The sequence below is a fragment of the Calidris pugnax genome, unplaced genomic scaffold (assembly GCF_001431845.1).
Source record: "Calidris pugnax isolate Ruff unplaced genomic scaffold, ASM143184v1 scaffold70, whole genome shotgun sequence".
NCBI lineage: Eukaryota > Metazoa > Chordata > Aves > Charadriiformes > Scolopacidae > Calidris > Calidris pugnax.
This window is the reverse complement of record NW_015090862.1, coordinates 9,053,269-9,080,431: the sequence shown is the minus strand read 5'-3', so window position 1 is coordinate 9,080,431 and position 27,163 is coordinate 9,053,269. Positions and strand designations below refer to the sequence as shown.

The following is a 27,163-nucleotide window of genomic DNA, read 5'->3' as shown; positions in this document are numbered from 1 at the left end:
CAGAAGAGGGGAACGTTTCCATGTATTTTTCTACTTGTATGAGCACTAAGTTGAAATTCACAGTCTTCTCCTTCTGAAAAGCCTTCCCTTTTACCTACCTGATTACATGGGCAGCAACCCAGGAGGAGGAAATGCCTTGTGACTTCCACCAGACGACTGGCCCTGTGGGAATTGGACCCAGGCTTGAAATACCAGTGAAACGTCAGTGCGATAAAATGCACAGATATGCAGAGAGTGCCAAAAAATTTAAAAAGTCAGAAAATGCTTAAGGGATTTGTATAATTCCTGACAAACAGTACTGATTTATAGGTGGAGACTGAATTAAATTCACACTTTGCTAAGAACCCATATAGACTATTGAAGCCCCGATAAAACTTAACAGAAAACGTAAATGGTGTGCAGAGTCCTGGGATGAATTTGTGAATTTTCATCAGTTGATATTCACTCATTCAAATGCAGAAGAAGGACTTGGGTGTTTCCAAGTATAGGTGAGAATACAGTGACTTAGCCCCATGCTTCTCTCAGCTGAGTTTAATGATCCACTTCCAGACTGAATAGAGATTCACAGTGCAGATAGTGGCTAGCTGTTTCTTTCCTTTGGTTGCCACGTTTACAAGCATAGTGCCAACATGACAGGTATATATGACATGTATTTTTGCTGCACATCCACACCCCTAAAAATTTGTGCCTCTGTGATTAATGGGAGAGACGCTTTATTAATTGCCAAAGGCTTGAGAGAAAAAATATTTGTCCAGAGAAGAGAACTGAAGGAGCCAACAAAGTAGGGTGACTGACAGTTTTTTTCCCCAGAGTGCTTGGGATTGTTATGATGTCAGATCTGCATATTATTTATCATGCGTATTCTCATCTGTTGTAGGCAGACAACTCCCCTAGTACTAATGGGAGTTGTGCAATTGCAAAGCTGAGAACATGTGTGCGGCAGGACTGGGGCACAATGGGACTGGCTGAGGATGCAGTGTCAGTCTCGGATTGGAATGTCTTTATTTTCCTTGGCTTGTCACGGCCTCATACTGGAGGCAGAAGGAGAAGGTTGATATAAATCAGTGACTCAATCCTTCAATCTTTAGTGAAAATCCCCCTAAAGTCAAAGGGAATAGGCCATCATTGTATGAAACCCTGACTTGGGTAGTGTCCTCCTGTGTGCTCTTTGAGTCATGATACCTTTACTCAGACTGAGTAATGCCTTTCTCTTCAAACAATTACAAGAAAATAGTCGGAGTATTTGAAGACTGTAGTACTGTTTGTACTGCCATGCAGACAGCACAATCTGGACTCTTGCTCTTATTAAAGATATTTATGGTGAGTTAATTTTTCCCCTGCAGAGCTCAACTTCTCCTTTTTGTTTCGTTCTGTGAAGCCATAATTCAATACTTATGGCAACATAAATCCATATTAAGCTCCAGTATAAGCAGGCATAAATTCCATTGATTTCACTGCCCCGTTTACACAGGACCGTGTTTGGTCTGAGATATCTTTTGCCTTGGAAATAATTGGAATGCAATAAATTTAGGCTTATAACTCAGCTGTACAATGAAAGGAGAGAATAGGGATTATAGCAAAACAACATCTGAGTTAAATGCAGATAGCTTTGAAAATAAGTAAAATCTGGGATAAAGCCAGTGACGGTATTTTATATGCCTCAATCAGCTTTCATTTAAGTATCTGAAAACCTTTCCGTGCATCAATGAAATAAGCCCCGCAATGTCCCTGTAAAGGTATATGGTATTAGAAAATATATTTTGCATTCCCTATTTGATCTTTACCCAGGCAAAAACCACTGAAATCTATTGAATTTTTTTCCTGGAAAAAAGCTGAGAAGGATTTCAGGATTTTGTTCAAAGCAAGTGGAATGGCATTTCAGTGGATGATCTCGTAAGAAAGTTGATACCATTATAAATACCCGTGTTTGGATATAGACTTGCACTCACAACTTTCATCCTGCAGAAGATTCCAAGCATTTTAGTGCATCTGTCTAACAGCTGATGGGGGAGCCAAGTGTCCAGTGCAAGGGCACCGGTGTCACGATGCTGCTTTTCCACTGAGAGATGTTAATGGGGGCTCTCAGGTGCAAAGTGTTAGCAGGTCAGCAGGAGGTGGGCTGGGATGGGGCGGACCCCACAGTCACTTTATGTAGAGTTGAAAATTTGTTTTTGATTGCCTTAAATTTGAGCCTGAGCATGACTTCATTGTGGTGTAGCTTTTGCATGCAAGTTTCTGTTTGTGTTTGCTGGTGGTTTAAAAAAAATTCTTGGCAGAATTCTCTCCACTGATGATATTTTTGAGTTGTTTTGTTGTGCTCTGCAGGGTATAAGGAAGCATGTGATTGTTTGTATGTTTCAAAGCATCAAATAATCAAATACAGTGCAATCTTGATGTTAGCAGTGGTTTAACGGTTTGGGTTTTTAAATCATGTAAAGGTTAAAATGTAGAGTGTTTGTCTCAGCTTTTTTATGTCAATGTATACTGTAGCTGACCTCTCAAAATTCCTTATAGTCTTTCCCTTCAGTCCAAGCCAAAATGAGTGTGTTTTTTTCTGACCACCCTTAAGAATTTTGACAGACACTCGTTTCCTGTTTAGGGTGATGTTATCTTCATATGAGATTCTGCACATGCTAAATGCAAATATGCTCTGAGATTGTCTGCTCCTGAGCCTTTTTGTAAGTTTTAAAAAGTGACCATTTGCATGTTTTCAGGCTTGTTGGTGCAGTCAACATTCATTAATAGTAGATTCCAGCTGCCAGATTTAGATCTGTATCTAGACTTCAGCATTCAGATTATGGGAATACTCATGTCTGGGGTTTTGATTTAGAGCAATGCCTCATTTAGAAAGAAACCCAGAAAAGTAAGATTGGATACAGTTCCACTATGCAGACTTAAAAAAACCAAACACATGCAAAACCAAACAAACCAACCAAAAAAAACCCGGAAACCAACAACGAGTTTGAGTGATTTTTGAACTTGAGTATTTAATTTTAGGATGACAGACATATGTTGTCTGCTTCTCAGAGTCACGTGTGCTTTTGAAAAGGCAAAAATATATGTACGGGCATAGAGAAAGGATGCCCTTCTAAGGAAAGGTGGGTAGAAAAACCTAATAAAAGGTTACAAAGGAAATTATTAAGATAGTACCTGGCCACTTTCCCTGATGGCTCCACTCTCTTGCTCTGAAGAACTAATTGTTTTTAGGTACAATGGTAGGGAAACTGGGATCTGTGGCTTTGGGGCTGAAAACCCCAAAAGTTGTTACATGGTTGATGGCTGATGCTTTTTCTTCATCATCATCTCAAGAGGGGTATGAGCTGGGTTTTTGTGTGTGGAATTATGCAGAGTTTGTGAGCTTGTTTTTCCTTCCCATCAGCTGTTGTACAGAATGAGATGATTTGGCTTACTGCGGCCAAATCTGCCTTACTGGCACCTGGGAGAGCAGAAAAAATAGATATAAATATTAAGTGGTTTAGTGTGAATTCTAGATAATGTACAACCTGCGTGGAAGTAAAGCACAGTTAGAGAGGGCTCAGTTACAGAAAGCACTGTAAAATCCGTAGCTCAGATGTGTAACAAAATTCCTGCCAGTTTTGTTTTAGTTACCAGTAGTAATTTCTCAAAACTTTGCCTTTGAGTTTATACATTCTCCAAGTACTTGTATGGGGCATTAATATTGTTTTGTGACAAGGAAGAATTGGTTTTTTTTCTGTCTATACATTTTTACATTGCCAGAGAATGCGCAAGAATGAAAATAAGGTGAAAATAGCAAGTACTGAAATAGAATGTGCTGGCACTAATGCTTATGTTGAAGATTAGATGACTTGCTGCCTGGTGTCTCCAAGGATGCTGACTTTTTTCCACAGTGTTAGGTTTCCTGAGTTCTTAATAAAGTGCATACCTGATGATGTTTGTGTCCATTGGCTGTCACGTTAAATACAGTTGTACAGCCCATCCTCCACCTTCCATACAGTCTCTGACAAAGCAGTACCTGGCTTGGTTAACTGCCTAGGGTTAATCCTAGGAGAAGTTTGCAGGTAGTACCCAGCTGGTGTTCATCAGCGTCCTTGCAGATACAGTGGGGGCTGTGGGAGGGCTGCATTCCAGGAATCCCTGGGCAGCAGAGTTGCCTCTGAGACCTTTTAGCAAACCATGCAATGTAGAGCCACCCAAGACCCACTCTGCAGAGTCCAGGATGGGCGGGTTAAGGTATGGGCAAGATGCAAGCCAGTAAATTGTACTGCTATTTCCCTGTTGTCAGGGCAGCACAGGTCCTCAAAGCAGCTCGTCGTCATCAAATTTGACCCATAACCTATTGCAAAGTTGCTTGACAAACGTACATCCCAGGACACTGAACACCTGCAGTGATAATCTTTATGGATGCTAGTCCTCTTCTTCCCAAAGGCCTCACATTCTTTCTAAGTGCACCAGATAGAAAAAGAAGGAAACCCTGAGTTACTGTATTCCTCCTTGAATATAAGAGTTACCAGGAGTTTGGAGTGAAGTGCAAAAGAACTGCTTTATGTGCCTATCAGAAAAATAGGTAGTGGGGCAGCACGTTTGAAATACGCTACATGCTTCTTTGCTTTCCTTTGTTGTGATTTTATTTCTCTTCTGCTTCATTTTTAAATGTCATGTTATAAAAAAAATACAGGCTTGCTTTCATGTTCACATTGTCTTTCCTGAGAAATTCCAGTATCAGTTATCTGGACATGAGAAAGTTTGATCCATGAGCTCTTCAAACATCTCTGTGTTTTTACAGATATCAATGAGTGTGAAATTGGAGCCCATAACTGCGATAGACACGCCATATGTACTAACACAGCAGGAAGTTTCAAATGTAGCTGCAGCCCTGGCTGGATTGGAAACGGTATCAAGTGCACAGGTGAGAGTCATATGCATTTGTATTTATTTGTAAGGTCAGACCAAAACTGGGTCCCAGCCATTCTGAAAAAAGCAATACAGCACCTACAAATTGAGAAGTGGTTTTCAAGCTTGTTGGGTCGATTTGACTTGATCTGTTGGATCAAATTCTCCACCGTAGTCACTATTAAATCAGCATTATCTCATGTTTGGCTTGTGAGATGGTGAAAATAGAATGGACCACGGAGAGAGATGCTATGCCCTTGAGTGTAGCTGATGGGAGGCAGTGAGAGCTCTCCTGGTGCTCCTGATGAAAACAAGATACAGATCTTAGTTTTGAGAGTGCCCTGCAGCTTCCTCCTTCACAGTTACCTTGTCAGACTTCTTTGTTGGGCTGTGAATAAACTGTGCCTGCTTTTCCAGTCAGATGACCCCACGTATGTGTGGGTTTTATTATGGAAGATTATTTGAAGTAGAGCTTCTGTGTGCCACACGGTATTTAAAGTCTGTATTCATGGTGTGTTTTTTTTAACTAATGTTGCTTTTTTATTTATTTTTTTCTTTTTTATTATTTTAAAGATCTGGATGAGTGCTCCAATGGAACCCACATGTGCAGCCCACATGCTGACTGCAAGAATACAATGGGTTCTTACCGCTGCCTGTGTAAGGAGGGTTATACTGGGGATGGCTTCACTTGTACAGGTGAGCTTTCTTAGGAAATCAGTAGATGACCTTCAGTGGTCCCCTGCCACTAAGTCTACGATTCAATACACAAAAATAGCTTTTAAACATTGGAAATTATTCTCTAATAGGTCATCTTCCATTGTCTTCTACTTCACCTAAGTTGCTATAACCTGAAAGAGATACTGTGTGTTATATTTGGTCTAAAGCAGGCCCTTTTTTCACTTGATAAAATGCAAGTTTTCATTAAGCTTTTGTTATTAGTTGGAGTGGGTGGCAAACATTCAAACAATGCTTGATCATATGGTTTGGCTGTTTAGTAAACCAGTCCATTGGCTACCCACCTTAGTATTTAAATAATAGGGCACATATATTAAAATTACTTCATAAAATTGTGTACAAAAAATTGTTCTTTCCACAAGTGAGCGTGTGCTGTCTGCCCTTTTTACTGCATCATCTTGAGAGATGGTGTCAGGATGCAGTGCTGACATGTAGAATGATGGAAGTAGCTGCTTCTGAAACCTCTTTTTATAAACTGTAAATGTGATTATAAAACATTGCTATAGAGATGTTTCCCGCCCACACTTCAGTCTTCTGCTTTGAAGCACTGATTAGCTCATGTAAGCTTAGTCATCAGGAGGCCTGCTCTTGCACTAAGGATATCAGTGTTGCTGGTGGTGACATGGAGGGTTCAGAATAAAGCCATACGATGGACAGCTGGTGGGCCAGGTCTTCAGCTGTTGCAAATCAGCAGCACTCTGTCAACTACAGCAGGTTTTTATGGCATCTGAGAATCTGGCTCAGCAGGTTTAAGGCTAAATTTATAATTTCAAATTATAAATGAACCCTGGGATTCTGTTTAATTCTCTCCGTATAATTTACTCTTGAATCTGATTCAGCTTCCATAGAGGCATTCATAACCTAGTGCTTTTTGTTAATTTCCCATATGATGATTTCCAGGAGTCTATAAACTACATCTTTCAAATGGAGTGCTTACAGAGTTTCTGCGTTCAGTAGAATTATTTATTTTTTTATTTGAGTACCTTATTGTTCAAGAGGTGGCTGAGACTCAAACTAGGGAACGCAAGTGTTCTGTGAGCCCTCTGCCAAAGCATGCAGCATTCACCCTGGTAGTGCAGCCATGGCCTTTTACAAGCTCACAGTGCCAGCCAGACTCTGTTGCAACAAGTAGTGTTTTTGTGATGTATAAAATTTCAGCTAGAGAATAAGGGCCACAATCTCTCTGAAGTGTAGTGCAGTCCAGTAGCAAGGCTGTTTTTCTCATCAGCTGTTAACCTGCAGTTTAATTTTGATCAAGCTGTTTTCACCTCCATGCCACTTTTTGTCAGTGTTTTTTATGTTTGACATGGAGAATGCCTATTACCATATGTTTGCTCATTGCACAGTAAACTTCTTTTTTCAATTGCTGCCTCTAGGCTTTGCTGTAATAGAAACAATAACTATAATAAAATTCACGTGCTCATTCTGAGTCTAAATTTGACCCTGCATACTGCCTCCAATTGTTATTAACTGTAGTTACTTTAGGAGCCTGTACCTCTCTGGTTTTTCTTTTGATTAGAAGCTCTGTCTTCAACATGTAAGAAATGTACCAAGTTGTTACATGCAATAGCCTCTGCACATAACTAGATTGCAGTGTCTTCTGTAAGTGTTCACAGCCACTAGCATAATTAAAATCCTTGGAACACTGTATGCTTCCGCTGAAACAAATGTTGATGAGAAAGCCATGTTTACCGTAAACCTGCAATTTCTCTTCCTTTTACAGACCTCGATGAATGCTCAGAAAACTTGAATCTCTGTGAAAATGGGCAGTGCCTCAATGCTCCTGGAGGATATCGCTGTGAATGCGATATGGGATTTTTGCCAAGCCCAGATGGGAAAGCATGTGAAGGTAATTCTCTGTAAGCTTTAAACAACACTCAACAAATTCTGCCTTAATAATATTTTATGTTTGAAAAATTCTACAGTTGGTTGCAGTTGTGGTTGTATTGAGAACTGCATGAAAATTGTCAATAGTAGTTGCTTTTTTTTCTGTTTTTATATTTATTATGGGCCTCTAGGTGTTTATATGATAGGTCTACCTATTGTATAAAGAGGGAACAGCTTTTTGGAGCCTATATTACAACATATTAGTTGTGGGTCTGATTGGTGATCCAAGTGGCACTATCAGCTACCATTTCATCTTGGTCAGTTTGTACTCAGTCCTTGATTTTATCATAATGGTTAAACAGAAAAAGTTGTTACTGTGCTTTGGTGTATATGAAGCTGAAAAATGCTGATTTGGTAGCTAATACAGTGACACCTTCTGTGAGGTGCAGAATCAGAGTTTGAAGCCGTGCAGAAATTCCATGAGTATTTCAGTTTTGAAAGTGAGTTGTCAGTTAACTGTTTACAATGCTTTCATAAGAGCTTTGCATATGCAAAGAAGCACAAAAATCAAATAATAAGAATGTTACCAACATGATTGAGATCATGTATTTGATTGTAACATTTGAAATCCTCAGTTGATACAACACTAATCAGTTAAGTCAGTCAAGAAGCAGCAGCCGTATCTTCTGACATAGTAATAATTCATATGCACTGGTATTTGATGGAGCTCATAAGTACATCTCTATAAATGGGATTATTTCCCCTGAAAAGTGTTCTGTATATTTTTTTTAGTAATCTACCAAGAAAAATAATTTGAGAGTGAATTTTCATGTAAACTAAAACACTATGAGGTTTCATAATGTTTCATGGAACAATTTACTTTCAAACCTTTTAGCTAACTTTAAATAGCTTATATAGAACCTAGCTCCTGTTGCTAAAACAGACTTTCATTGATGTCTCAGATGTGTACACTAAATGCAGTATTTTAAGGTCCTTCATAAACACACACTTTTTTATTGTATCAAATTGGTTGTTCTTTGTGCAGTGCATAAAGCTTTCAGTAAGTACTGAATCAGATGCAGTGATTTGGACAAAAGACACAAAAGAGTGAGCTCCACTTGCCAAACTTGAGATCTGAGATCTGTCAAATGCAGAAACCCCAAGATGAGCATCAAGTTCACCTTTGGGCACAAGCTTTTCCTTTTGCAGATGACTGCTGATTTAGAATGAACTTCATTTTTTAAAGCGTATCTCCTGCCATGTTTAATTTCACCACTTGTCAGATTAGTCCACTAATAAGTTCAGATTGTTTCTGGCATGGTTTCCAGTGACACTGGAAAGAGTCTTTTGCCCCATAAAAAAGGTTATGGATTAGGTTCCTTAGGCTCCAAACATAAATCTTGCATGTTATTTTTTCTGGTATTACACAGTGTGCAGGAGCAGTTGGCTTCCAGATCCATGTTTTCTGAACAGTTTTGCAGTTCTCTGTCTATATCTTAAAAAGATAAGGAAATCTCATATTTTTCCCTTCCTGTTTCTCTGTCAGATATTGATGAGTGCTCACTTCCTAACATCTGTGTCTATGGTACTTGTCATAACCTCCCTGGACTTTTCCGATGCGAGTGTGAAGTGGGCTACGAGTTGGACAGAAGTGGTGGTAACTGCACAGGTAAAGCCATTTTTGAACAACGTACTTTTTGATTTTCTGTTAGTGTTGTAGTCAGCCCCCTAGGCAATTCTTTTAAAAAGCTACAAAAATCAGGCTTCCCTACTGTATAACACAAGGTTCTCCTTCTCACCTTTTCTACACTCCTCTTTCCCCTCCTTTGACACCCCCTGACCTCCCATTGTCTTAAGAGAAGAAGGGGGAGAACAGAGCAGAGAGAACCCTTTGGTCTCTCTACCTCTGCCAGGCAAAGATGTGTTGTGCTTTGTAGCTTCCATTTACAGTACCGGATGGTAAGCTATGACCTTGTGGTGTATTTTCCCCTTAAGTACTTTTTTAGTACTTTATGTGAATATTAGTTCATAGATTGGTTTTCCAGGAAAAACATTTTTTTCCCCCATTAAATGATGAATTCATCTCAGACTACTGTTCTTCCAAAATGATTATATATATTTTTAGAGCTTTCTGGAAATCAGTATCTCATATCTAATAGATTTATGGTGGTCAGCCTATGATAACCTGATATATCGATGGTTTGCACTGTCCTTGAGTATTCACTTACCATGTGCTGTCTTCTCTTGCAGATGTTAATGAATGTGCAGATCCCACAACCTGCATTAGTGGCACGTGTATCAATACTGCTGGTAGTTACACCTGTGAGTGCCCTCCGGATTTTGAGCTGAATCCCACCAGAGTTGGATGCGTTGGTAAGGGACCACTCCTTATGTGATTTACAAGCAAAGCTAACTGCTTAGGAATAAAGTCACAGGTCATGGGAAAGGGCTGGCACAACAAAGTTTTGGAAAGCTCTGCAACTCCCACCTGACTCCCCCTGGCTTAGAAGCTGTAGTAGTGCAGAGGGAGTATGTCCAGTGATGTAGCATGCCAGCAGTGCCCAGCTGCCAGAACCAACCCTTTGGGGCTTGTTACAGCTGTCCACAATTTACAGCAGGCATGAGACAATTTTAAATTTCAACAAGCTTAAAACAACGTCCAGCTGGCCCCAAGATGGCAGGCAAATGAAGCTGCGGCATAAAGCCACCCATGCTCTTGGAGCATTGAGCGCAGCTTGGCTAGGTGCAGCTTCATGACCCATGGAAGTGCTTTTGAATTAGGCTCCAATTGCTTAGTAATCCTCTGCTATTTTTTGGCTTTTGTTTGTTTGAGAGGGCGTAGGGATGCTACTTAAATTCCAATGTTTTTGAAATTCCTAACATTTAGTAGATGCTTTCATGCTTGTTAACCTCAAGGAGAGGAGAAAGCAGTGGGTTTCTGGAAGGGTGTACAAATGTGGGTGAAAATGGGAATCAAAATCAGAAAAGGCCTGGCTGAACTGCCCTAGGTCATGCTGAATGAATTCCCTACTTTGTGAGATATCCAACAAAGCCAAGAGGTGGGGCACCACTGTCTTACCTGAGTGGGAAAATATATGCCTTCCTGGACAATGCAAGTTACTTTCCTTGGGTGTACTACAAGAAATAAAAGCCATCTGAAGGTATCCATCATCCTGAAATAACGTGTTGTGTTTTCCTCTTTCATAAGATGTTTGTTGTTTGCATTATGAATAGATACACGATCTGGCAACTGTTACCTGGACATTAAAACTCGTGGGGATAACGGTGGCACCTTCTGCAGCAATGAGATTGGAGTAGGTGTTTCCAAGGCCTCCTGCTGCTGCTCCCTGGGCAAAGCTTGGGGAGTTCCCTGTGAACATTGCCCACTTGTGAACACAAGTAAGTCAGCTTTCCTGGGTTAAAAACAACAATATAATGTGTTTATTGTTTTTTTTTCTATTTTAGCCAGGTAACTCAAATACTGGTATAATGGTTTATTGTTTACATGCAGGGGGTGGGTTTCCACCAGTCTTAACCAAAAGCTTCACTAGTCTTCCAAAAAGGTTTAGTCAGAATATTATTATCACTTCTGAGCAAGTTTGCTGTTACACAAAAAACTGTTATGAAATGGAATAGCAGTTGATGTTGCAGAGTAAAATCTAATATTTATATCTGGTTACTTTGTTACTTTACATTTAAATTACCTGTAACAATATGATTAGTTTTCCAAAAAAATTGTGCTGAAAATGTTTCTGCTATTTTAAGTTTTTAAATCTATATTTGTTTTCAGCTGAATATAAGGTTCTTTGCCCTGGAGGAGAAGGATTCCGACCAAACCCCATTACAGTTATATTAGAGGGTAAAGTTTACGTTTTCCTATATTTTCATATCTAGAATTATGAAACTCTTCAGTGAGCATTTTTTTCATGGAAAAAAAAATGAATGAAATGTTTGTGGTTTTGTTTAAACAGATATTGATGAATGTCAAGAACTGCCTGGACTTTGCCAAGGTGGAAAATGTATTAATACATTTGGTAGCTTCCAGTGTCAGTGTCCATCAGGGTACTATTTGAATGAAGAGACTCGAGTGTGCGATGGTACGTAGCCTTCACTTAACTAGTCTTCTGTTTTTATTCTTATAAAATGATGACAGATCAATATGGAGAAGAATTAATCTATCCTTGAAAAGGAATATAACCAGACCAAGCAGTGTAAAGGTGGGAAAATTGGAAGAAGTTGAAGTCTTGCATTGAAAGAGAGAAAATTCCTTTTTCACTATGTTGAAATAAATGCAAATTTTTGTTTCAAATTATCAGATTCAATCAAAACAAGAAAATCCAACAATTTTTCTTTAAAAAACATAATTAACTAGCCAACTATAAAAAAATTGCTGTCTAGTAATGGGTAATGAATAAGCAGTCAGATAAAGAACAAACGTGCCCCATGAGTCTGCTAGGTTGGTTACAGTGCTCAATTGGACATTGAGATGAGCAGGAGAGAAAATAAGCAGTGGAAAAAAGGTATGGACACACATGCCTATGACAAACACTGCAGAAATGCAGAAGATTGAGGTCCTAAATTAAGGCTGAACCAAAACATTTCCTCCATATTGTGCTTATATAGCTCAACAATGTTTAAGAGGAAACCTACCTCTGTATTTTTCCTTAGAGGTCTGTCATAGATACTTTAAAATGGTAAGGCTAGTGAAATACTTTTGAAGTTCTGGGAACTGAGGTCTTTTGTGGGCAGTGTTGCTTGAGGTTTTTTTTACACAAAGGTTTAAAATCATCAAAATCTGTTGATGAAGTAAACATAGAATCATAGAATGGTTTGGGTTGGAAGGGACCTTAAAGATCATCTAGTTCCAACCCCCCTGCCATGGGCAGGGACACCTCCCACAAAAGAAGGTTGCTGCAAGACCCATCCTGCCTGGCCTGGAACACTTCCAGGGATGGGGCATCCACGACTTCACTGGGCAACCTGTTCCAGTGCCTCAGCACCCTCACAGTAAAGAATTTCTTTCTAGTATCTAATCTAAATATCTTCTGACGTGACATCTTGTCCCCCCTGATGTGCCCCTAAACATGACATATTGTGCTCACTTTCCCCAGTCAAACAGACCTGAACCATTCAGTTGGTCTGTTTTATCATCCTTCTTTATTGGAACAGACACTCCACAGGGAACAAGTTTGGTTCTTGTCCAGATCTGGGAAGCTAGATTGGATGAGATCCTCAAATATTACTTTTATGCAACAGGTGCAAAAATCAAATTGCTTCCTCTGAGCTACCTAGACATAACAGAATTCCCATCTTTGCACCACAGCCAGGCTTTCTGTGGCCAGCTGTGCCACCACTTCCTTCTCTGTGTGGGCTTCAGTCAACCGTGACCTTGCTCAGAGTCCCTTCAGCTCTCCTCCACCAGCGCCTTCCTACCTCAAGTGTTACCGAGACATTTTTGTTTTTGGAAGCACAATGAGAAAGCTTCTGTGGCCACTCACTGCCTTTTTGTTCTTTTCTAGATGTGAATGAGTGTGATACACCTGGCATTTGCGGACCTGGCACGTGTTACAATACTGTTGGGAACTACACCTGCATCTGTCCTCCTGATTACATGCAAGTCAATGGAGGAAACAACTGCATGGGTATGGGTTGTTTGTTGTTTGGGTTTTTTAAAAGCTTCATTTTAGTGCTTTGGGCCAGGGCTTTACCTGGCACAAATGAGAACGATTTCTCTCAATTTAGTTATACAATAATTAACTAAATGAAAGATCTAGCTTCTTTTATTAATTTTATAAAATAAAGCAAGACCGATCACTTTTAATACAGATCTTTCAGTACCGCAGCAGAATTTCTCCTTTAATTTGATATTTTCTGTGTTCATCCCTTCCAAGTTTAGTGAAGTCACAGGCTGTGTACAGTTTTTAGGGGAAACCATAAACAAGCTCATGCTTTTCAATGTTGGGTAGAAGGCCAATATTGAATCCTTTGCTGAGTCTTATCAGTGTTACAGTTTGTTGGTTGCTCTTGAATATTTGTATTGCAAACACTTTTGCATACTTTTACAGTAGGCTTCTAGGGACAAGCTTATCTGTAGTATTCTACAGTGCTGCACCATCTCCTTGACAGGTGTCTGAAACGTACATATTTGAAGGCGGTATCTCCTAAACTGTTCAGGTAGATCATCTTCTCTAAGAGTTGCTAATGCATTAGCCTGGGTTTTTCTTCATTTTCACAGATATGAGAAGAAGTCTGTGTTACAGAAATTACTATGCTGACAATCAAACCTGTGATGGTGAGCTGCTCTTTAATATGACCAAGAAGATGTGCTGCTGTTCCTACAACATTGGTCGTGCGTGGAATAGGCCTTGTGAACAATGTCCTATCCCGAGCACTGGTACGTTTTTTGCATTGCAAAGCTGTTTGAAAGCCTTGGTAACATAATAATTACTATTGGTGGGTTTAACATTGCTAGAGATGTGCTATGTTGGTGGGTTTAACATTGCTAGAGATGTGCTCTTTGTCTTTGCTCTTTGCTCTTTGCTCTTGTGTGTCTAAAATGAAGAGATTAATTACATTTTTGGCCTGGAGGTGATCAATGCTGGTCACAATGAAGGCATATGTGGAGTAGTTTGTGTTGGTGCTGCTGGGCTGTGCCTCCTTTTTGACAGTTTCCCTGTCTGGGAGACTTCATGCTCTATATTGGTTAATCTGTCTCTTTGCGAGTGCTTGTTGATTCAGTCCTGAGGTGCTGATCAAGGTCTTATTGGCATTGCTCCAACAAATACAGTGTCTTCTGTGCTGTGCCTTGACTGCGAATTGCCACAAAGGACCTTTCTGGTAGCCATGGGTTTAGAGAAGTACCTTGGTGTCCCCTGGGAATGATCTGTGTCAAGCAGCTAAATGTCAGATGTAGGTGTATACCTGACCGAATTGTACGGGCATACAGGACTCCTCCACTGAGACACGGCAGAGCTGCTCAGGACATGCCACTCTGGTTGGAGGCAGTTTGCTTCAAGAACAAACTTTCTAGACACTTACTTGAATAACTTCCAACTTACAGTTCAGGTTCTTAAAAGTCATATCTGGACTTGTATGTAAAAACTGTAATGCACAGAGAAAAGCATATGCAAAGCAAAATCAGCATGTGATTCCAAGCCCTCTACATCTTTTTATTTAATAATTTCAATGGCCTTTGAATGAGAACCCAAGTGCATACTAAGCACACCACACGGTGAGCCTCGTGGAAGGGTCTGCATACCTCTGTGTGCCCTGCAGGTGCTGAAAGACTAGAAGAATTTTCTTGGGCAAAGGATGTAATGATTGTTTTTTGACTGTTGATTAATTCCAAATACTATAATCGCTGCTTTGTTTTCTGGTTGCAGATGAATTCTCCACACTCTGTGGAAGTCAAAGGCCTGGCTTCTTCATTGACATTTATACAGGATTACCAGTTGGTGAGTTGTAATTTCTATTTTGAAGTAAATTCCATGCTACCTCTGCACAGGGAAAGAGAGGAGGTTTGTTTTCCCAATTATTTTTTCACGGGAGGAGTAACAGCTAAACAGTGTAATGGATTTCAACCCTCCGCTTTAGTCTGAGCCTGCAAACTTTCAGCCTAGCTCCTCCTAGCTGGTAACAATGATCATTGCTGCTTGGGATCGAGGCAACATAGAGCTCCAAAGAAACTGTAATCAGGCCTCCATGAGCAGGGCACAAATACCGAGAACAAGAGGTCTGGGAGTAAGGCCAACCAACATTTGGGCTGAGAGGAATTAGGAGTCTTTCCTTCAAACTGAAGGAGAGATTTAATCTGACATTTCACATCAGTTCCCCTGTGTATTGGTTTGACACAAAAATCCTTTTTTCTGCTCAGCTGGAATATTTCTCACATATGTTATTGTGTGTAACATTTGAATCGTGAGTAACAAATTGCAAAACAAAAAGAGGGAGAGAATGAGGAATTCTAAGACAAGGAGTTGAGTAAATCCCTAATGGGACTCCTTGTTTTTTTCTATTAACACAAAAATGCAAGTAAGAAGCAGATAACGTGCCCTGTAACAAACAGAGACAGTGTATAGGCAGTAATCACGTCCTTTAGCATTAAGCTGCTGTTGTGACGCAGTGTTCAGCTGGTTAGATGGAAATATTTTTAGTAAAGTGGGGCGTGTAATTTTTAATGAAGTTCAATACAGAAATGTACAGTATTTATTATTTACCAGGTCATTTCGTAGAAGCAAAGTTCCCCCTTCTAGCTATTAGCATTAGCCCAAATTGTTGCCAAGTCTACTGGAGGTAATTGGGCCATTCAGCAGCATCAGCAGGGAGGTCTTGGATCACTCCAAAGTGCATAGGTAAAGCTGCATCTGTAGCAGTTGACTTGCGTGCCAGGCATGTTGCAGTCTGTGCTGTCTGCCCTGCCACGTCACAGAACGAAGCACATTCAGCAGCCAACTGAAACAGAAGGGCCACCAGTACATCCCAGTGCATCCAGCACTGTGGTGAGACTGATGCACATGCAGCTTTCCGCTGTGCGAATCACAGGCTGTCCCTGCTGCTTCGGGATCCTGGCGGGTCTCACCAAGCTGTAGACCCAACCTGCTGCTTTTGCGCAGGAGTTCTCCTGTCCCTTACATCTGTAGGCACAGGGCATGGGAACAAGGCAGCACCTACTCTGCAGGGACAGCCCTTTGTGTGCCCTGTAATCCTTGGTTATGGTCCTTACATGATGTTACTTTTCTGTTTGGATTAAAGTTCTATATACTTACTCCAGGTGGTTGTTTCAGAGACAGAAGTAGTTCTACTTTTAGTCATCCTTTATATAATCAGAGGACTCAGAATAACAGAATGTAATGTAGGAAATTAAGGGTTTGATCCAGCAGCAAAAATTAAAAATTTATGTTATCTGATGGAATCTCATGTTAGCTGACAGTTTCCCACCATATTCTCTGTCTTGTGTACATCAGTGCATGTGGCAATTTTTACTAAAGGGAGAGGCTTTTGAGGAGTCTCTGAAGTCTTTCATGTTGTCAGAATATTAAAGACGCGTAACTTAAGGACCCAGCAGGCAAGACATACGATTGTAATAGCAGCTGGGGTTTTCTGCTGCCAAAATCCGTTACTTAACCTTGGTGTATATGGAGCATTGGCATGCTCTGGTTGCTTGGCTTAATCAATCTAATTACTAGCATGTTGGCAGCACTTCAGATGTTACCTAGCATTGGCACTTTCAACCTGTTACATAAAAACATGAAAGTCTTTTCAGATTAACAAGGGTAAAATGGTGCAAAACTAATTCTGACAAGTGTTTTCATTCAATCATGGTACTCCTGTATTAAACCAAAGACAGGTACATTCTCTCTGTTTGGCCCTTCCCAATAAATCCAGTGTAACACTCGGGGAGATCAAGGAGGTTCATCAGGGCTGTGGGCGGCAGACGAGGAGGGACATGTGCTACCCTCTGCACTCCTGTGTGGCAGGTTATATCTTGGCTACAGTGAAGAGTCAGAACCTGACAAAACAGGAAACACCTACATTTCTACAGGTTGGAATGACTCACTGTCTGTTGCATTTTGGACAATTCTGATGCTCACATTATACATTTAATAATTCTCTTAAGGAAAAATGCATAATAGGGTGTATTCTGTAGCAGGAGATTTCATGAAGTGCTGTTTACGAGTATTTAAAAAATTTCTTCTTGCAGATATTGATGAGTGCAGAGAGATTCCTGGAGTGTGTGAAAATGGGATCTGTATAAACATGGTTGGCAGCTTCCGATGCGAGTGTCCAGTGGGTTTCTTCTACAACGACAAGCTACTGATCTGTGAAGGTAGAGTGCTGATCCCATTCAGAGAAATGGGATTTAACCGGCTGGCAATTCAGACACTGGCAGATCTGTTACACTTGCAAGTCATCCTTAATGAGGGGAAAATACTGGTATCAATGTAGTAAGTCTATGTTAATTAAGACGTTTTGAATTCTTTTGCATAGAAAATACTGTATTTTCCATCAGACATCTAACACCTTGAAGGAGCATGAGTCAGCAGTCATGGGAAGAAACATTGTTTTTCACATTTGACAGTAAAGCCAAGAACAGAGTAGTTGTCTGAAGTCAGATCATGAGCACAATTTTTTTTTATTCCAAGATATTTTTTTTTCTAATGGAACAAAGATTTCAGTAATATAAACACATGGTAATTTTTTCCCAATTTAATCATTTCCTAGCATTGTATTAGTCAGTTTAATGGAGAAACTGAAGACAGCAGTGTGAGTTAAATAGGAATGAATTTTACAAGTGGGGAGCATGTGAGTTTGGGATCATGTCAGGGAGATGCCTAAATGTGTTGTACTTTCATCAATATATTTATTTTTTCAGAATTAGAAAGAAATTCATATATGTGGGTAAGGTAATAATCTTCACACTAAAAAAAAACAGGTGGTTTTGCTGTCTTTTTCTCTTACCATAACAATCAAATTCCCTTTTTGTATTGGCAGATATTGATGAATGCCAAAATGGACCAGTGTGTCAGCAAAATGCAGAATGTGTCAACACAGCTGGTAGCTACCGTTGTGACTGTAAACCTGGCTACAGGTTCACATCAACTGGCCGATGCACTGGTGAGGATGTTGGCTTGTTTGTATGGGGGTCTACAAAAAGTAGTAGATTTCAAAAGAATTCTAAAAAAGCACATCTCCTCTTCAGAAAGATGGTATACCAGGAGATAATCTGGACTCCAGGAACTCTCCTCTTAAACCCTTTTAGGGCATTGCATAAACATTCTGGTAATTCCCAGAAGACCAGTGGGCCCATCCCACTGAGGCATAAATGGGAGTCAATCACATGAGAAGGTGTTTGTCTTCCACTTTAATCCCATTAGCTGCAAACATGTTCCTTTAGCCCATGTTGTGGCTAGGGAGGGAAGACCGATTTATTTTGACTAATTATTTTCTGACACTAAAAATTCAGTTGTGGTCCTGACAGGGACCTTCTTCTGCATAAATTCTTTGATTCTTATTGTAATTTCTAGATGTGTTTTAGCAATTTATTTGCCACTTGCATTTTTACAAAAAAATCACTGGTTGCTGGGGTCTCTACTGATAAGATGGACTTATCTGCTAGGCCATATGCAATAACTAACTCAAAAAGCTTATTGTTAAACTTCCTAACTTTTCTGTGGATTTAAACAAGCCCTTGAACATTATTTTTACATACTAACTGAGTGGGACTACAGTTCTCTAATCTATTTGCTCTTTCTTCTAATATCACCATCCAGAGAGGCATTCATGTTATCTTGATTACTTGAAGAATTGCAGAGATTTTAAAGACTGCTGTGAGCCAAGCATCTGTAAATGTTATATACATTTCTGAATAAAATAATAATTACAAAGGAAACTGGTAACATTTTCCTTGGGTTTTTGATTCTGAGTACTTGAGCTTTAGGAAGTGTACTTTTCCCTGCAGTGTAGTTTTTTATTGTTTCATATGACCCTTGAGGAAAAAGGGTGTAGGGGCAACCAGAACACTACTATGAGAACTAAAACTTTGTTTTGTTAAGCTATGCAGTGGCACATGTAAATATTCAATATGTTCCTAATGTAATTGTTGCTGTTACGGGTTCGTTACAGCAGTACAGGAAGAGCCAGGGAAGGTTCTGATATGGGTTACAATACCCAACAAAAATTGGCACAAACAGTAATACTTCCCTGTATTTTGCTCTTATTTTATATTTAGTGAAAATAAAGTTACACAATTAGAGCCAAAATAGAAGTGGTTGATAAAGTACTCGGTCCGGCAAAGGAAGGAAATTCCCAACTGCTCTGCTGAGAGCAAAGAGTGCTGAGCACCTTGCAGTGTTGAATCAATCATCCTGTTGTGTGGAAAATGGTCACACCCCAGTAGTTTATACTCTATGGAATCAAAACTGATGTATCACAGCCACTAGTACTATGAGTACTACATTGATTACTATCAAAATAGCATTCCTCTGGTGCTGTCTGTTGTGGTATAATAAATATTTTTCATGTAAACTTATTTTTTGGCACTTGAGACAATTCTGCCTCCCAATTTTTTAAGAAGTTAAACCAAAAAGAAGTGACTTTTCCCTGGGACTTCAATTCATTATTAATTTGCCCACAGAGCACCAAAGAGAGTAACAGTTTTGCTTGTGTCTCTACTCTCTTGAGCTGAGCAGATTAGGAGTTCTTAAGACAGCATGTTTCCCAGCACTGGTTTCCTTTCTGCCTCCTTTAGACTCTAATTAGCAGCAATATCATTATAGCACTCATCCTCGGTGCACACCCATCCAAAGTTGCTAATGGCCCCAGTTGATGTACAGTAATCCTGGGAACGGGGGCTACTGGGATTGTCCCTGTGCTCAGCAGAGTGTAGAGAAGAGGCAGTAGAGGCAGGAAAATAAGATTTAGTACATGAAGTTCTTTGTAATTAGGAACAACTTGACTCTTAGTTTTGCGATGAACTGGGGATGTCTTGGTAAGAAACTGCATCTGCTCTGCTTAGATTGCATGTAAAAGAAAACTACTGAACACTAAAATCAAATTGGTTCTAGTATAAGCTTATGGCAGCACCTCAGCTCTATTTTGGAGCTGCAGCAGACGAAACACCAGGAAGCATATTGAATCAAACCAGCTCTTGCTGGTGATGTGGTCAACAGAAAGACCTAATTTGATTCATGTTTCTGATTTGTTACAGGAAAAAAATGTGCTGGACAGCAAATATGTTTTTCTTTGACATTTTCTTTCACTTACTATTGATAAAATCCTGGATTCTGCCTGAAAGCATTCATAACAAGAGTAACAGGAAGCAGTCAGCTGTTGTGTAGTGTAATAGATGCCCTGCTATTTTCAGGCAGCATATCTCACGCTGGCAGGATAGCTTTCCTCATCTCTGCAGAATTATGCAGTTGGGTGTTTGCTGCTGTTGGCAAAATGTTTTCTGACTCCATATAGCAGTAACTCTTCCCGCTGTTTGAGCTTTATCCACTTTACAGAATCACAATTGCACGAGGCATGGATGCTGCAACACATATCTATGCATGTACCCATTTGATCTCTGCACAATCAGTAGATTAATCTACAATGCATTTTATCTCTCTGTAAGCTCAGCAACACCAGTGTGGGATTCATCTCCCTTTCTGTCCTGTATGATTTGTGAGTTAATCAAGCAATTTGTGCAATAATCAAACGTAGCTAAAAGCAAGTAGTTGCTTTCATGAGAAGGATGCGAACTGTGATTTATATGTGGCTTTTGTAACTGCTGCGTAGTCAATGTAGAGCACTCAGAGATCTCTCCATACAATTTCGTGTCATTAATTCTACTTTTCAAAGCCATGGCGATATGCTTTCCCTCCAGCAAGAACTTGTATTTGGTAAATAGAATTTTTACGCTAAATTTTTTTCAGCTCCAGAAACGTTGCAAAAGGTAATTTACAAGCAAATAGCCCCCTTTCTGAGATTTACATAGTAACGCTTTTGTCATTAATAAATTAAAAAGGCTATTTTAAATTAGGGCCGTGTACTGGATTCCAGCCATCATGGTTGCTGCCTATGCATCTTTCCAGCTCTGTAGTTTAGAGGCCTTAACTTTCACTGTGCTGCTTTGTTTTCAGATCGGAACGAATGTCAAGAAATTCCCAATATTTGCAGCCATGGGCAGTGTATTGACACTGTTGGAAGTTTCTACTGCATTTGTCACAATGGATTCAAGACCAACGATGATAGAACAATGTGTATAGGCAAGTATATCAAATTAAGATGTATTTAGGCTTCCATTAAGATAGTTAAGTCTATCCTCTCTGTCATAAGGAGTTGCATTACACTGACATTATGAGCCATTTACCACCAGGCAAAGATGCAAAAACACCACAGCTGGCAATTAGGAAGCTGATAATGAATGAAGAGCATCTCATTACAGTAGAGCGAACCTTTAAAAATAAATATCCTGTCTAATGAACCGCTAATGCTTTCATTTTTTCAGGAAAATGTTCCATTCTTCTTTGAATTTTCTGAAGCATTTTGTCTCATTTATTCCTTTAGGCAAGAAATTTAATAGATGAATATTGCAATGCAGCAATTGTATACAGCCTGCTTGTTAGCAGAGTAAGTGAAGGGTAGATTTCTTGCCAGAAAAGTGCCCTTTTCAGAAACAGAGTAATCTTCATGAAGAAGGAAATTCTGTATTTAACCTCTTCACAATTGTTAGTACAGTGTTGTCTGAGAAAGATGAGGAGATTTCAGAACGTGTATGATTAAAGATAGCTTAGAATTCCTTTGGGAAAAGTGAGATAGGAGTCACAGTAAGAAAAATGATTGTTGGACCATTGATTATTTTTGTAGATGTCAGTATCAATTGATAAACCTGTGTAAAATCTTATTTTTGGGAGGTAAACAATTTTCCCTTCTATTCACTCTGTTGGCAGTGGATTCTTTCTTTTGCCTGTGGAAAAGCTACAGGCTTTCCTTTCCCCACCAGTGATTAAAATTTTTGCTGCTTGATTTTCTCCTTTGTAGATATTAATGAGTGTGAGAGAGATGCCTGTGGCAACGGAACCTGCAGAAACACCATTGGCTCTTTCAACTGCCGCTGCAATTTGGGGTTCATCCTCTCACACAACAATGACTGCATAGGTAAGGAGTGCTGAGACCAGTTACGCATTTGTAAGATTTTTCTACTTCTAATGAAACTACCATTAGTACCATATTTTCTGTTTTAGGATTGCATCTTGCATGTTCTGTGTGATTAAAGACAAAAACTGATTCATTCAGTCTGAAAAGGCCTCTTTGATTATGCGCTCACTTTTCTATAGCCACTTAAATGTTTGTATGGGATATATGCCATTCCTTTTTTTACTCTTGCTTTGGCAATTTTATAACATAGACCAATACTGGTATTTTCCCCTCACTTGCTTTTGAAACAGGGGATTATTTATATATTATCAGTTACTGTGTCGACTTAGAGAAGACAGAAATTCACCTACCCAATTTCACTTGTTGCAGATGTTTGTTATATATCTTTCAATGTTCTTTTTCGTAGATGTGGATGAGTGTGCAAGTGGAAATGGAATGCTCTGCAGGAACGGTCAGTGTGTGAACACGATTGGGTCCTTCCAGTGTCTTTGCAATGATGGCTATGAGGTGGCTCTGGATGGAAGGACTTGTGTTGGTGAGTGTTTTCTTTTAGGGTAGAAAAAAACTGTGGCAAACCTTGAGGAGATATTCTTAGTAAAATGGTAGAAGACGTCAGAGACAACTGTCAACATTGTACATAGCAGAAGAAAACAATGACAAGAGGACAATTCTGCTCCTGTGAAGTTTCACCATCAGTTTGATGGAATCAAAATTGAAGCAGCCTCAGCCACAGATTTATTGAGATAACAGCAATTATCTCAAATGAATTGTCTTTCTTTTCTTTCAGATGTCAATGAGTGTGCACTGGAGCCTGGAAAATGCTCACCAGGCACATGTCAGAACTTGGATGGGTCATTCAGATGTATCTGTCCTCCTGGATATGTCCTGCAGAATGACAAATGTGAAGGTATGCATAGAACAATCCTTCTTCTGTCCCGTTTCCTAGCTACTCACAGTTGTTACCGCTTTTCTCTGCATCTGAACATGAGTAATGTTTAGCCTTTGTGGCAGTGTACAGTTCTGAACTGTAGCCACTAATAAGTCACTTCCCAGAAAAAGTTTCACCAACTTTTTTTTTTAACGAGAACTACCTCATCTGATCCCAAGAAAACAATCCCAGACTGCTTGGTTGATGGTACATTGCTGAGATTTGCCCACTGCAGGAGGATTTGAAAACTGGCCCTAAATTTTGCACCTGGATTTCTTGCTCCTCTTTCTGTCTGTTCCTTTTTGTTTGACCTTTTTGTTTTTCAGATCTATTAGATATCAATGATAATGTAAGATTACACTTTATGTAGTGCAGCTGCCAGTGTAGACATTTTTATTTCTCATCTGTTTAATTACTTTTCTTACAGACATTGATGAGTGTGTGGAACAGCCAGAAATTTGTGCCCTGGGCACATGCAGCAACACTCCAGGTAGTTTCAAATGTCTGTGTCCAGAAGGCTTTGTGTTGTCTTCCACAGGAAGGCGATGCCAAGGTAAGTTCATTCCTATTTTCTGGAATTCAAAATTTGTTTGCTCTTCTATAAAAGCCTTATTAGCTGTCTGTTTCTAATATAATGAGGAGACTCTGGACTCAAACAGTGTTTTTCACAAGGAAAACATGATAATCCTGTAGTTGGGGCCAGGTTCTGTCTGGCCCTAACATCTGTTTGTCATTAAAATGAACATTGCAATAAAAGGGGCAAAGATAATGTTAAATGCACCTGGTTAAGTGAGGAAATTATATTGCCCTGTAGCCCTTTCTTGCACCCCTGGAAGAAATGTTGAGGCTACCTGGACTCTATATAGAGTCTATATAAACTGTGACATGTCTGACATGGAGAGGGGGCGCAAACATAGGCAGGGGACTACTGCAATGCGCTGGTAAAGGCAGTATTTCCAGGAATAAATCTGTTCTTAACACTTATCAAATTCTCCATAACTCTTGTTATGTGTTATTCCCCTCCACAGATGTGTGGGTGGAAAAAATTTCCAAACAGTATTGTGTGGACAATACGTACCTATCCACTTAGAGACCTCTGAAGCGTCTTTTAGCTTCTAGATTACCTCATAAACTGTTCAGAGCCTAAACGTGGGTGCTACGACAGAGATCAGATGCTAAAAGCTAAACATCTAGTAATGAAAAGCCACAGGTTAGTTTATTTTGTGGGTGAAGAACAAGCACAAATTAGGGAGTAAGTTATTTTAAAGACCTTGGAAATTATTAAATAGATACATCATTCAACGTCCTATACACAGTGTGCACAGTGGGAACCACTGATGAGTAAGACCTTTATAAGGACCTCTGTAGTTATGCTTGGCACTGAACAGTGATGCTTGTTGACACCATAGTGAGTTCTTCACTTCACAGTGGGCTAAATGAAACTGTGGTTTTGGTAAAAATGAATCCAACCTGCAGTAAATGTTCATCCAAGTCTCCAAACCACCATGCAGTTTGGCAGACTTACTTCACTCAACTTCAAGAAAGCAGCACGGCTGTTTTAGCTGGGCTTTTGTAGCTTACATAAATGAGGTTTCTTCAGTCTGAGGATATTGTTTTCTTCAGGTAAGGAAAAAAAAAATTACAAAAAACTCCAAGAAACAAAATTATAAAAAAGAATGCAACCTGATCTTCTCCTTTAGGAAAACAGACCACTGTTTCATGGATGGAAAATGCACACCTCTGTGTATGAAGTTTCAAGTGTGCTTCTCCCCATCCCCTGAAGAAACTTGAAAAAAAAAAACAAACAGTCATCTCAGGCCAGGCAAAGTTTTGTTTAAAACTTCCCATTGCCTAGGACTTTTGTAAAATCTGGACATTGCCCAGCATTGATGCTGTAGCCAGAAAACTGGATGAGCAGCTGCTTCCACAACTGCCCTGTTGCAGTCCCCCTGCCAACGGAGGGAGCTGCCAGCTCTCGGCCTGCTGGATGCTTGTGGTCTCTGATCTCAGCTCTGCTCCAGCATCCTGGGATTAAAATTTAGTGCCACTGGGCCAGTTTTCTTTGTTTGTGTGTGCCTCAGGGAGAATGAGGAAGGAAAGCGCTATTGAAAATTGCCTCTCGTTTTAACACTACACAATATTATCATTGCAAGTTGATTAAAATCTCTTGACTTGAGTGATTCTTACTAATAAGAGGAATGAGGATAAGAGGCGAGTACAGCCCTTCCTTCGCTGTCGGACAAAAGAGAAAAACCCTTCCTTTTCCATGACTGAAGTAGGACACACATTCCTATAGCTTTCGTTTACTGTGGTAGACAGTTCCCCTCCCTCTTCAGAGCTTCCCCAGTCAGAGACAATAATGGTTCTTCTTGATAGACTCGGATGGAAGGTGGTCGTTTTGTTGGGGGGGCCTCCTGTAATTTTGCAGTTAACACCTCTAAGTGAAATCTGTGCCCAAGTAAGCCTAACTGCTCATAACAAGTTCTTCTCTATGCAGATCTAAGAGTAAGTTACTGCTTTACCAAATTTGAAGATGGAAAATGTTCTGTGCCGAAGTCCCGAAACCACTCCAAACAAGAGTGTTGCTGTGCCTTGAAGGGACAGGGATGGGGAGATCCCTGTGAACTCTGCCCGGAGGAAGCGGATGGTGCGTAATTGACTAGGTTACCTTACTGTCATGATAACCTCTCAGAACTGAAAGAATTCGTGATTCTTGTAAGAAGGGATTAGGGAAAATTATTTTCCAGAGGTGTTTAACCCTAATAATTGTCATTTCTCTCTGTAAAGGAGATGCCATTGTAGTCTCAGGAACCTTATTCCTTACATAGTCCAGTATCAAGCAAATTCCTAGTTTGCTTATAATTTTGTTAATGTGATTGGGTGTTGAGCATTTTGCTCTGGAGGTGTCCCATACTGAAAGCGGAAAGTAGTAGGTCCTTGATAGACTCTGAGTGGAAATACCCGCAAGACACAAATGGAATTCATCTAATTGCAAATAAGTATAAGAAGGGGCACTATGGACATGAAATCACAGCAAAACAGTCAAACTAGATCCACATCTGAATCAGCCTGTTATATTTTGTGACTACGTTGTGTAATTAAAAAAATCTAAACTTGCAAACTTATCAATATGAATTAATTTCAAAAAATGAATGACAAAACACAGGCCTTGATGAAGGGAAGCGTCACCAGACTGTTGCTAAAGAAACACTTTCCTTTGTTAGTATCCTTTGTAAGACTGAGTAACTAGGCATCAAGCAAGTCAACAGGCCTTTGTACCATCATGGTGCAATTTGCAGAACGGACTTTAATCCATGCTGACAAATGTGGTTAACAGCATTACCAGTTTCAGCAATACATTAATAGAGTCCATTTCTTTAATATGTCGTGTAGATCTTTTGCAGACAATCCTCACAAAAGCCAAGGGAAGAAAAGAGAATCAGATGTGCCAGTTGCAATATTCCTCCTAGGCTTATTGCCTGTGCGTGCTTCATTCCATTACCCTGGTGCACTTGAACTAGGCTCAGATGGAAAAGTATGGTATATGTTGCAGCATTTCTTTGAAGTGTCAGCATATATATATTTTTCACAGTCCAAACTGTTCTCAATGGACGATATCAAGGACATTTTTTTCAGGTTTTAAAAAAGAAATAGCTTTGAGATATCTTGAGTCTGGGAAATTCATGTCTTGACATGTCTTAGACAGTGGAATTATTTCTTTTTTAAAAAAAAATCCCTCAGCTGTCATCTCAAGCATTTTCTCCATCGTCTGCGACCTGATTGCAGGCTGGTAAGCTCAAGCCCGTGTGCCACCTGAGTCTCCTTCTGAAGCCCTGAGGAACAGAGAGGCTTTGTGCTGCCCACTCAGAGCCTCGCAGTGTGCCACACACGCGGTTGCTTTCAGTGCAAGGGTTCTTGCGTTCACCTCTATTTCGTTCTATTTTGTTCAACCTCAGCAAAGATCGGCTAAATGTATTTTAAGTAAGCTAACATTTGTTATGTCTGTTACTGTATCGTGCTGCTGTGCTGTAAAACCTCTTTGCAGCCTACTGAATTTGCAAAAGAAAAAATGAAATCTTGTCAAGGGTTCTGTGACATTCTGAGCATGGTTAGTAGAGAATATGCTCAGCAGCATCCTGAGATGGTTTGTGTTACAGTCCT

General features: G+C 39.9%; 1 protein-coding gene across 2 annotated transcripts in view; it reads left to right on the top strand.

Moving 5' to 3' along the window:
• The window catches only part of FBN1 (fibrillin 1), a 153,327-nt gene that overhangs the window by 108,032 nt on the left and 18,132 nt on the right, over positions 1-27,163 (top strand). For both annotated transcript variants that reach the window (XM_014944426.1, XM_014944427.1), the window contains exons 33-51: positions 4,766-4,888; positions 5,446-5,568; positions 7,331-7,456; positions 8,981-9,103; positions 9,685-9,807; positions 10,669-10,833; positions 11,225-11,293; positions 11,406-11,531; positions 12,954-13,076; positions 13,670-13,828; positions 14,817-14,888; positions 17,135-17,260; positions 17,926-18,048; positions 21,057-21,182; positions 21,958-22,074; positions 22,481-22,609; positions 22,862-22,981; positions 23,430-23,555; positions 25,500-25,649. In XM_014944426.1, the coding sequence (XP_014799912.1) occupies positions 4,766-4,888; positions 5,446-5,568; positions 7,331-7,456; positions 8,981-9,103; positions 9,685-9,807; positions 10,669-10,833; positions 11,225-11,293; positions 11,406-11,531; positions 12,954-13,076; positions 13,670-13,828; positions 14,817-14,888; positions 17,135-17,260; positions 17,926-18,048; positions 21,057-21,182; positions 21,958-22,074; positions 22,481-22,609; positions 22,862-22,981; positions 23,430-23,555; positions 25,500-25,649 (2,349 nt within the window). The remainder of the gene's footprint in view (positions 1-4,765; positions 4,889-5,445; positions 5,569-7,330; positions 7,457-8,980; positions 9,104-9,684; positions 9,808-10,668; positions 10,834-11,224; positions 11,294-11,405; positions 11,532-12,953; positions 13,077-13,669; positions 13,829-14,816; positions 14,889-17,134; positions 17,261-17,925; positions 18,049-21,056; positions 21,183-21,957; positions 22,075-22,480; positions 22,610-22,861; positions 22,982-23,429; positions 23,556-25,499; positions 25,650-27,163) is intronic.